Below are 12,119 nucleotides of genomic sequence, written 5' to 3' on the forward strand. Positions count from 1 at the left end.
TATTTCCACTAAATATTTTTTCTTTCTCAGCTTTCTACTCCTTTCATCTACCTGACCATAGTCATCTCAGGGCAGGGACTATGTTCTACTTTGTACAAAAACCATCTGTTCTTTATTAGTCCACAGGCCAATGTATATCATTAAATTTAAAGTGCAGCAATAATAGAGTGCTGTTAGGTAGAAAACTAACCCATGATATAGACCTCGAAGACACTGGAGTGTTCTCCTGTGTTAAGGATATGAACTTAATAGCAGTTGGCGGGAAGTTTTGAACCATCACCTGCTGAAATCATACAGCTACTTGTACTATGGCTGGAATATTCTTGATTACTGATGGAGTAAAAGCATGTTGCTGGAAGCCGAAGCAAACTATACTGCTATACACGCAAAATGTCTCTGAAAATGAAAAGGGAAAAAGAGATGAAGATTCTCCAGCATCAAACAGCAGGTAAGAGTCAATGAAGTGTTAAATGACAATACAGCCTGGTGAAAATACAGTTACTTGTGTGTCACAGAAAATACTTCATTTCTAGCCTCATCCTTGATGCAGTTCCACAGCAGTTGCATGTCTGGCTACAAGACCCAAGGGCACACCTGCCAGGTGAAGGACCACATGAGACTGCAACTGATGTGAAATTCAGGGGAATCTCAATAGCATAATAAATACGGTGTGTCTCTTTTTTTTTAGCTACAGGAACCGCAGGATTTTGAACTTGTACTACATTTCAGACACTATGTTTTCTCCTTTCCCCTTTCATCTCCTACTTATTGCAGTGAAAAGCTAAATAGCAATTATTTCATGTATTAAATACAGGATTGCTATAATGTGACACTTCAAACCGTAGCTGGAGTCTAGGGTTGATAGTGAAGCTGCCAGCAGTTGGATTCATACAGGCAATATACCGACAATTATGAGTTTCTTTAATAGTTAGCTTTTGCCTATCATATCTGAGAAAGAAAGAGTAGCTTGATCATTATTAGTGACAAAATACTGTACATTTTCCAGGCTTAGCCTCAGTTGGAAGAATCAATATTTATGCCCTATGGGAAATCTGGAATACAAATAGAAGTATCAGTTTAGGATTGCTGTTTTAAAATTAAGAAAAATCCCACAATTTCTATCACATAATATTTTGTCCAACATTTTTGTTCAAATGAAGACATTACATTCTCACAAAACATTCTGACGATGATGAAGGAGATTTTTTTAATGAAACTGGCTCTAAACAAACTTGGATGAATTAAACATGGTAAAAGGAAGTTCAAGTCAATTTGAGAATGCACACAACCATCATAGGTAAGAGCAGACAAAATTGACAGATCTCAATAAGAAAAAAAACCAGCAAAGATCATCATAGAATATGTGGTGGCATGCTTAAAAGATCACTCCTATTTTTGCAGCATCATCCAATAGATACTGTTTCCAGTTCTCCAGATGACACAGCTCCAGATAAATTAAAAGGAGGCCACTTAAAAAAAAATTAAAAATTGAGGCATTTAGTAGCTGGCAATTTGAGTTTTGATTGCCCAAGACTGAAGACAGTCTCGTTTCTTCAGAAGTTAGCATACAACTGAACTAGGCCAAGCAGGTACTGTCTTTAAAAAAAAAAAACAAACACAACAAACACTTTAGAAGGAAAACTCATAAATAATGCAGCCATTCCCTGCTTAAATCAACAAATTCTTCCCAGAACTTCATAGGATAATACATTCTCTTTCTCTCCATGCATTTGCAGCAACTTTTACTCTATTTTAGTATTCTTAAATGGATATGTTTAAAATTCCTGAATGGCATGGTCAACTTTTTTCCTAATTTGATTTGTTTTGTAAAATAGAGATTTTTAATTTTTGGTTTGGTTTTGTTTCAAAAGAAACAATTCAAAACAATTGAAAGGAAAGAAACATCAACAGTTTTAAACAGTAGGGACTATTTAAGATCAGAAGTTTGAAATCCTAGTGAGAAAACAAAAAGATTCCTGGCTAGAATAGCATATAGCTAGAATAACATGGGAATAAAGCACAAGGGCATTGAGATGTTAGCTTTGCATGTCACCAAATTAGATGTGATTGATTTCACCAAGCTGGAGATGCTTCAGATTTGAGCAGTGACTTCCCTTTTTCTCTTTAGAGTCGCTTCCTTTTAATTCTTTTTTTTTTTTTTTCCTCTTTACATCTTTTCTCTCTACCTTAACAAGATATTCAGCTGATGCCTGGTATCATTCTTTCATGAGATGAAATATGACCTAGTGAAAAGCTTATATGATTCAACTGAATCTGCATTAAAAGATGTAAGAACAGTACAGACACTATTGCCTCGCCTTGGTCACAATTATAGTCAGATCACACGATACATATCAGCGAAAAGAACCTTCTATGAAACAGAAGTTTTAAGGGTATGGGTAAAATCCTTGAACACATGGTGAAGAAGTAGAGAACTGAGTAGATACACTCAGGCTCCTAATACTGTTGAAGTATGGCTGGTTTTGGGCGTGCAGTGCCTGCCTGTCTGTGCACCTCCGTTTGACAATACACAGACACATAGCTATGTGTATTTTACTTATTTTTTTTAAATAAATGTCTGATTACTCCCCTCCTTATCTCACCAGATCATTCACAATGTATTCTTTGTATGTCACGTTTTCTTCATGTCACGTAAATGTGACATGCTTGTACATGAACAAGAGTCTAATATGCACTTATAATTATAACAATGAAGTATTTACAGAAGATATAGATCCTCCTGTAACAGAATTACATCAAACACTAATCAGTTATTTTAAACGGAAAACTTTCTCTTTCCACAGACTCTGGTGAAAGGACACTAATATATCTCAACTGCCAAAAAATTAAATTGTCCTTTGGAAAGTAAGAAGGGAATTACCTTAATTGCCTAAATCAACTTAATTATCCTTCAGTGGTTATCTTCTGTGGTTTTCTTCTCATGGCAGAGAAAGAGAAAGAGCATTCATTTGAATCAGAATCATAAAGTTTCTGTGGATTTTGTCTGTTGTCTTTACAGGGTGATGAAAAGATAGAGTGTGGTACAGGATGAACATTTGGCAAGCTGCAATTTAGGGAATCGATTTTTGTATCTCAGACATCCCTGTTCTCATCAGGTCAATCGATGGGGTCAACATTCAGCAGCTCCATCAGGAGCAGCTGAAAGATCCTTTCCTTCCAGGACTCTCTATAGCCCCTTCACTTTCTGCTTCTCTTTTCTAAATCTGTTTATAACCACCAGGGAGAGTATGTTTTTATCTTTAAGCAATTCTCTTTGAAGCTTTCTGTTTCTGTGTGGTTTAGGGATCCCATCATGTACCACAATACAAAAATTATAGCATAACATTAAGTAAGAAGTAAATGTTCACCAGTGCCCATAATCTATATGCTGCCGAATCAATGCATTGAGGTTGCACCGTTCCATATCTATCCACTTCAGGCATATTCAAATGATCAATAAAATAGATAAGTTTCTTATTTCCTACTGGACCATGACCAGCTTTTTCCCAAGCATCTCTGAAATGTAACACAACATATATAAAATTATTACCATACTAAGCAATACTAAAACTAAACAAAATGAATTCAAAATCATGCTGGCTAAAATTTATGAAACATTTCAGCACCTACAAGGGTTTTCAAATTACTGAAGCCGTTAGTAATCAGTGAAACTTACAGAGTGCCTTTGAAAAGACATCACACTGGGATTCCGAATTCCAGAAGAGTCTTGTTGATTTAGCTGATTCACTACTTCACGGCTTTGGAAAATCTCACCGCATATCCATCTGCATCCTTTGGAACTGAAATGCTTTGAATGTGAAATCCACAGCTATTCTGGGATTAAACAAGGCCTTCAACATATGAAAGGTGTAAACAAAAGAATGGTAAGTATAATTTAATCAGTGTGGCATCTCCCATACTAAGGAGTATTAAGCTGATTGTATTAAATTTCAGCCTATTCCCCCAAATGAGGTGCTTACATGATGCTGAATGCAGACCATCAGATAAAAAAATTACTACAACAGTGAGCAAATCAATTCAAATACCCTTACGTATTCATCAGATCTGTAAAATCTTGAGACACAAATTTTGAATTTATACAACTTTTAACCAACTGCATTACTTCCCTTACAGGTGTAAGGGGAAGAATAACTACAGAAAGCTGCGAGGTCATATTGAAAATACAGAAGAACACTACTTGTATTAAGCATTGTTAAAATATTGAACTTTGGTATGATGGGATCCTCAATTTTTGTCATCTAGTGAAGTACTCCACCGATTCACAATAAAGGATTCATCCTCCATGGAAGCTGATTTCCAGCTGCACAGGCAACTGCTTCATCATCATTATGAATTTATTAAAGCAGGACTGGAATCTATCTATCTTACCTCTCTTCCTTCCTAGGTCATCTGTTTTTGCTGTCTAAATGATCACATAAATGCTTGGCACAAAATGAAAGCACGGTAATAGGTGGACTTCGAGGAAAACTTTTCAGCATGTCTCAGTGACTGGGGCTCTCATCTTCAGGGAGCAGCCTAATTTCAAAGTCTCTCTCTGCTTCGTTCAGGGCAGGGATTTGAACCAAAGGTGGTTATGAAACATTTAGGGAAGACGGTGGTTACAACCCTTGCAGCACAGAAGAGAATTTAATTCGGATCCTACATGCACGAGATTTCTCACTCAATACTGCTGGGCAAGAGGAAAAAGTATTCTCAAAAATTTTGTGCATCTAGCCCAGATTTTTTTCCAGTAAATAGCGTTGTGAATTTGGGCTACAGTTGCTATTGGTTTTGAGATGACCAAGCCCACGTTTTTTGCGGCTTTATTATTTGTCAAGAAAGGAGAGTGAGGAAGGAAAAAAAGGATTATCAATGTACAGTAAGTAGAATAGGAAAAAAACTGCAGACTACAGACTTCTTTCTTTTTTCCATTATACTAGGCTGTATGTTAAAATCCTTTGGGTTAGTCAGAAAAGAGTGAAATGTAAATATTTGGTTTTGACCTTGTCTTGGTTTTTCAAAAACTGAGCAACATGTTCATGAGAGCTTGTAGGAAATGGAAACCACACTTGCCTAGAGGCAGCTGAATGCTGTATGTCACAGCACTGCCGTGGTTCTGACGCGCAGACTTTTTGGTTTCTTAGGCAAAGCACTATAAACAAACACATCGCTGCAAACAGGTTCCATTAGGACAAAAGGAGTATTGTGTTATCATCTTAGATTCTTCAAACTATGAAATAAATCAACTGCAAACCTCAACAGTGATTTTTTTCTGGCCCATTCCAGAAAGATAACAAATGTTTCCAAGGACATTTCCGTCTAGTCACAGTCAGCTAAAAGGATGGTTACTGACGGTGGAGAGCAAAAGTAGGCAGATAAAAAGTGAGGGTGTGCTGGAGGACAAGAGAGAAACATAGAAGCTCAACATATTTGCACCTGGACGATCATAAATTTGTGGGGGAAAAAGCCATGACTGCACTTATCCTGCTTTTCTACCACAAAGGGGAAAGAAACTATGTGCATATATAAGTTTTTAAGTATCTTAATTACCTTTAAATCTTACATAAAAGATTTTCTTCTCCTTTTAGAGGAGTTACGTATGTGCCTGTACTTTTAAACCCAAAATTAGGAATATTCCTTCTTGATCCTTAACCTTATCTAAATTTTAAGTAGTGTCCACAATTACAATTTATTACCCATATTGTATTTTTTAAAATACTGTATTATTACAGTACAATAAGAAAATATATTGTACTAAATTCCATTGTACATAAATGCTTATGCACATTTCTTCTCTATGGCACTGTTCCAGATTTCCAGTACTCTGGAAGACCCCAAACTTCATGTACCAATATTAGTTTGCATCAGCACCTGCCTCCATCAAGTAACATTTTGAAGTTTTCTGCTGTTGTAGAGGCAGAGCGGGTGAGTCATATGCCTTGGGGGAATGCTAAATAAAACTCAACACTATATGCTAATCTCACCCACTCTAGCAGATACCTCAAAAAAAGTTATGTGGATACAGATAAGATGGGAGCTGTCAGAAAATACTGCAGATTAAATGTGATTTCATCTGTAAGAAAAATCTTTTAACCTCCAAACTGTGGAAAGAACATGGCAATGTAGTAAATAACTGTACTTCAACAAATTAATCTCTTAAGCTCTTCTTTTTGAACTGAGACTTAATTTAAATTGCTCATTTGTGTAAATTGATGTGAATGCCTTTTTGCTTTTAAAAAAACCTCCAACAATCTGATTGTTCCAAACAATTGCTTGGAGTGGTAGCCTAAAACACATAAGGAAGGCATTTCAGTTTATCACTTAAATGCATTTTATAGAAGGAAACATTGGTACACACAAACATAAAAATAACATAAGAGGCAGTCATTTTGAGCTATATGTGACAGAACAAAATCACATCGTCACAGCTCACCGAAAAAGTGTTGCAAACACAACAGAAAGCAAACACAACGTTTTTGTTTCTGAATTGTCATGCAGTACTTCCCCCAGTATGATTAGTGGAGGGACTTTCTAGGAGAGCATTTAACAAGAAGGACTTGGCTGAAGAGCAGAGGACAGAAGGAAGCGCTGCAGATAACCAGAGGAGTACACTTCTTTGTTCATTTCTTAGTATTTCTTAGAAGGAGAGGTGGACGTTATACAATACTGACTTAAAATCTGAAGGAATCCTACCTACTAACATTTCATAGCAAATCCTTAAAGGTCCATAAACTGCCAAATTTTATGCCACAGTATAGTTGTTGGGGACGATACACTTGCAGAGAAAGTCCCTGTGATACTGACTTCACCTCTTTCATTTATTTAATAAGTTTCCTGCAAGAATAATACATAGCTTTTGTTGCCTGGAGGCTCCTTTCATCACCTTCTGTTTGCAGTGGATAGTGTTATGTCTTTGTGCTGTAGTGCCTTGGTCATGGTTGCTGCTGGAATGACAGTCACTAGCTAAAAAATCCCTCTCTGATCAGAGGAATACCTGAAAACTTTTTAAGGCTGATTCCCCATTAAAGGAGCTATGACATTTTACATCAGTTCATGATCTTACTCTGACGCACAGCACATTTCTTTTCCCCGTATCTCTCCATTCAGTTTGAGGGGTAAAAAGGTAATTAAGTTCTGATAATGCAGGATTCTAAGTTAACATGAATTTGGAAATACTTCAAAGAATAAATAAATCTTCATTAATGACACAGACAGAGGAACTGAGTGCACCCTCAGCAAGTTTGCAGATGACACCAAGCTGAGTGGGGCTGTTGACACATCTGAGGAACAGGATGCCATCCAGAAGGACCTGGATAAGCTTGAGGAATGGGCTCATGTGAACCTCCTGAGGTTCAACAAGGCCAAGTGCAGGGTCCTGCACCTGGGTTGGGGCAACCCCTGGTATCAGTACAGATTGGGGGGGTTAAGGGATTGAGAGCAGCCCTGCTGAGAAGGACTTGGGAGTACTGATGGATGAAAAACTGGACTCAAGCTGGCAATCACAGAATCACAGAATGGTAGGGGTTGGAAGGGGCCTCTGAAGATCATCTGGTCCAAGCCCCTTGTCAAGGCAGGATCACCCAGGGCAGGTTGCACAGGAACGTGTCCAGCCGGGTTTTGAACGTCTCCAGAGAAGGAGACTCCACAAACCTCTCTGGGCAGCCTGTTCCACTGCTCCATCACCCTCACAGTTAAAGAAGTTTTTCCTCATGTTGAGGTGGAACTTCCTGTGCTGCAAAATGTGCACTCATAGCCCAGAAGGCCAGCCGTATCCTGGGATGCATCAAAAGAAGTGTGGCCAGCAGGTTGAGGGAGGTGATTCTGCCCCTCTGCTCTGCTCGACCTACCCACCTGGAGTACTGGGCCCAGCTCTGGAGCCCTCAGCACAGGAAAGACATGGGCCTGTTGGAGAGGGTCCAGAGGAGGGCCATCAAAATGATCAGAGGGATGGAACACCTCTCCTGTGAGAGCTGTAAAAAGATGTACAGGGAATAGGGCATACCATTTTTTTCTGTATAGTTAGATCAGTTCAGGTTACTATAGGGATGAAAAAAGAAGGCATTGAGGGCATACCCACTGGCAGCTGGGCTCTCCCTTGATTGTGTTGTTCATGAAAAGCAGAAGTGACGTGGAGCTTTTACGAGCCTATTTTACTTTGACTGACTCCTCTTGTTCCAAAACCTACCACCAGTGTAACATTTTTGGCCAACATACAGCCCCCTCTGCTTGTGTGTTAAGTAACTTCTTGCTCTGCATTCATCCTGCCTCCAGACTTCCCGAGACAGGGATTGCCCCTCCTCAGGTAGTGTATGGAGCCTAGCAAAACCAACCCCAACTCCTGGCTGTCCTTTTTGGTACATCTACAGGCACAACACGGAGGCTTCTTGTTAACATTGGTAAAGCCAAATTTTCTCTTGTCCACGAGCACAGAGCAACTTGTGGAAGCACAGTGTCGGTGCCAGCTTGTCCCAAAGTTTCATCCTCCTTTCCTCTTGCCTGCCCCGACTGCCCCAAAGTTTTCCACTTTGTGAAGCAATGAGCCTGAGTTACCCAGGCAATGGCAGTAGCCAACAGCTGTATGAAATTGTAATAGCCACATAATATTTTTTCACCTTTGCTGTTGAGGGAAGATAAGTTTCTTCCATCCGTATGGAACTTACTCTGGAGCACTGCTGGTTTTGTAGAGCAGTTGAGAGGGATGCTAACCATGTTAGTTAGGGAGGTAGTCTTCAGAGACAGCAGCAAGCCTATTGCCTACAAACACTGTTTTTCCTACTCCGGCATTTCCAATAAGCAGGACTGGTTTGCCTTTTGTTAAAAGTAAATCAATAAAATATTTGAAAGGTGCAGTCTCAGATGTGTGAACAAAGATTGCCTGAAATTGAAAAGGAAGAAAAAAGCCATGCAAACACTTGCACAACATAATTGAGTTTTAAAAGCAAACAGTAATTTCCCTCTCTCTCTCTCTCTTGCTAGGACTGAATTCTAAAAAGAATGAAACGGGATACACCATTCTCTCATTCTCAGACATAATTACTAGAACAAAATGTTCCACTGGATTACTTTTTACACAGCATTTCTACTTGAAAATTTGTATTCAACTTCTTCTAGTGGGGAGATTCTGAAATCAGGTTGTAGCTGAAATGCATTAGTTCCATCTTGACCTTTACAGAATGCCAGTCTCCCAAAAACTGGTAGAGAAACAAAGGCTGGTGCAACAGGTAGTTGGTTTAATTTTTCAATTAGTATTTCCATTTACTTTTTGGCCTGGCTATCAGCATACCTAAAACTGTTTGGGCAAGTAATTGGCAATAGGTTAGCTTTATTCACCGTGAGCACCTAAAACCTTCATTGCCTGATAAAGGTTTCTTATCCAAGCTCTGTATTTTCCTACCAAATATCAACCCTTAAAGAGAACTTGTTACAGGATAGCCGATAATGGATAATGCCTTTTGATCATCAGCTCCATGTTTCTATGCCCATAAACTTCTAATGTCCCAGGAAAAATTCCTACTCATCTAAGCATTTAAAAAGAAAAAGACCTAACAATTTAATGCAATCAAAAAAATATGAAGCATTTGAGAGTATTCTATGTGAAACACACTGAACAACAAGCAAAGACAACCAAACACCCAAAATAAGGCAATCACAACTAATAGCTCATGCTTTCTGTTTCTCCACTGATTTCTCCACATATATTCACCAATATAAGTCTAAAATTGATTAAATTTATCACCTTTCCACTATGCTTTTGATCAAGTGATTTGTTTTCCCTAGACCTCATACACTTCTGTTAGTATGAAAAGACTTCATCTGGCAAAAGAATACCTGTGCATAAAGCTGGCAATAGAAAAATGTTAAGGCTTCAATTTCTGGTGCACAGTTGCTGTGGGCATTATTTTCAATGATGAAATGGACTTGGAGCCTGAATTTCTCCTACTGTGGAAAAAGTATATAAAATACTAACAAACTGAATATGGTATATCTTTAGAAATGCTATAATAATATAGAAGTTAATAAAAGCATCACTTTATTGTTAATCCTCAACACTCAACTAAAGGCATGTGGCCCAGACAGCAGAGATTTATCCAAACACATCCAGAGAGTGTTACTTCCAGCACATCTAAGATGACATCAGAAATTGTGACAAGACCCCAAAATGCTCCTGCATCTAGCAATGCTCAGCTGCGTGGTCACTGGTGTGCACTGTACCTGCACAGGGGCATCTGGATCCATGTCAGGAGTCAGGACCTTACCCATCCAGGGCAGGAACTTCCTGGTCTCCAGATCAAGATAATAATCAAACACTGTGCCCTGGATGGAAACTTCACTGACTTCATCTTCTTAAGCCACTAGCAGCTGAATTCAGCTTGGTAATTTGAAAGCTATAAAATGATGCATTAGTTGTTTACAGTACTATTTCCACATCGAGCCATTCATATGAAGCACACACGAAAAACAGACTGACAAGGGACTCTTATTTTTAAATGCATATACATGTAGACTGTGATGCAATCACCAACAACATCAACGCGATATCTTAGTTTGTATTGCTGCTGTTTGAGGGGTGAAAGTCAGTAACATCCTGGATCAGGTGCAGGTGTCAAGATGTTGGCAGCAGGGGGGCTGCAGGGGGGCCGCTGTGAGGAGCGGATGGGGAGAAGGATGAGAGAGATGGATCCTGCTTTGAGCTGGACATGGCCAGTTCCAGCACAGCTGAGCCCCTCAACTACAGGTGGGACACCTCTGGGAAAGCGTGTCCAAGAAAGGGCAGGAAGACTGAGAAACAGCAGAACACCAAGCTCAGAGGAGGAGGAGCAGCTCCACGATGCTGGAGCAGATACCCACAGTGGAGCGGGTGAATGTGCCCTGAAGGACTGCAGTCCATGCACAGCCCATGCTGGAGCATGTGTAAAGTGCGAGAGGGAGGAGTGGCACAGAGAAACCACTATGTACTGACCATAACCCCCCAGCCACCTACGCTACTTGAAGTAGGCTAGTAGAAGGGTCAGGAGTGGAGGAGTGAGGATGAGCTTCAGAGGTGGGAGAGGGAAAGGAGGAAAAGTTTTGTTTTAATATTTGTCTTTGTTTCTCATTACCCAAACCCCTTTTAATTGGCAACAAATAAAATTAATCTTCACCAAATCGTCTGTTTTACCCATGAGAGTAACTGCTTACCAATCTCCCTGTCTTCATCTCGACCCACAAGCTTTTTCAGCCTGTTTTCTCCCCCTACTCTGCTGAGGAGGGGGAGTCAGCGAGCAGCTGGGTGGGTGCGTGGCTGTTCACCAAAGCTAACCCACAAACACATCCAGACCAAATATTTTATTTCCTAAAACTTCTAAATTCAGTTTAAACTTATATACCTGTGAGACCACAGGGATAACTTGCTTCAGACAAGATCTTCCTGAGCGTGTCCGCAGAACAGCAAGTCTTCCTGAGGGATAGGAAAACAGATGTTAATATGACCAAAAAGACCTTCTCAGTCTCTTGATGCTGTGCTTCTGATTCTTCAACATATGCAAGGTGCTCTTTTACCTATGGATGACGCATGTATAAATTTGTTCCTTCACAAAGGTTTAATCTAATTTAAACGGCAGTAAATTGAACCGTATTTTTCTAGTCTTTAATAGGCAAGTATGACTAGATATTTCTCAAGAAATCAAGGCCTATCTAAGCAAAACGCTGACAAATAATGGCAGAGTTTTAGAACTTTCTTCTTCAAACCTTTTGTAGCATCACAACAAAAAAATCTCACTGAGGGGAATGCATTACAATGCCTTGCTTATATCTACATTTCTCAGTATAAATCCAACAGTTGAGATTGAACATACATCTGTCCAGCCCTTTACTAGATGCTTTAATTCTGGTAGGCATGACCTTCATATTACTTTTTGTTGCTTGCCAGCGAATTTAGTATAGATAGAAAATAAAAGTGGTAAGTAAACACAGCTTCTCTATGCATGGTAAGGGACTCTGCACACAGTCTTGCACCGTAGGCAGTCAGCTCCCTCTGCTCAAGTTAGCTCATTCGCAGATGAGCTCTGATAGCTAAAGTAGACCGTACTACAGGCCAGCAAATCAGATGCATGGGCCATTGCTCTGCATCCCCTATCAGT

The 12,119-nt window shown here is 39.5% G+C and overlaps 1 protein-coding gene across 1 annotated transcript in view; it reads right to left on the reverse strand.

Moving 5' to 3' along the window:
* DNAH11 (dynein, axonemal, heavy chain 11) overlaps nucleotides 1–12,119 on the reverse strand; it is a gene marked incomplete at its 5' end in the record, with an annotated part of 110,610 nt that overhangs the window by 81,159 nt on the left and 17,332 nt on the right. The window contains 8 exon segments of the mRNA XM_010294342.1: nucleotides 204–241; nucleotides 244–394; nucleotides 813–948; nucleotides 3,369–3,406; nucleotides 3,408–3,516; nucleotides 8,718–8,875; nucleotides 10,213–10,319; nucleotides 10,322–10,385. Of these exon segments, the coding sequence (XP_010292644.1) occupies nucleotides 204–241; nucleotides 244–394; nucleotides 813–948; nucleotides 3,369–3,406; nucleotides 3,408–3,516; nucleotides 8,718–8,875; nucleotides 10,213–10,319; nucleotides 10,322–10,385 (801 nt within the window).

Source organism: Phaethon lepturus, unplaced genomic scaffold, assembly GCF_000687285.1.
Source record: "Phaethon lepturus isolate BGI_N335 unplaced genomic scaffold, ASM68728v1 scaffold6249, whole genome shotgun sequence".
In the NCBI taxonomy this organism is placed as follows: domain Eukaryota; kingdom Metazoa; phylum Chordata; class Aves; order Phaethontiformes; family Phaethontidae; genus Phaethon; species Phaethon lepturus.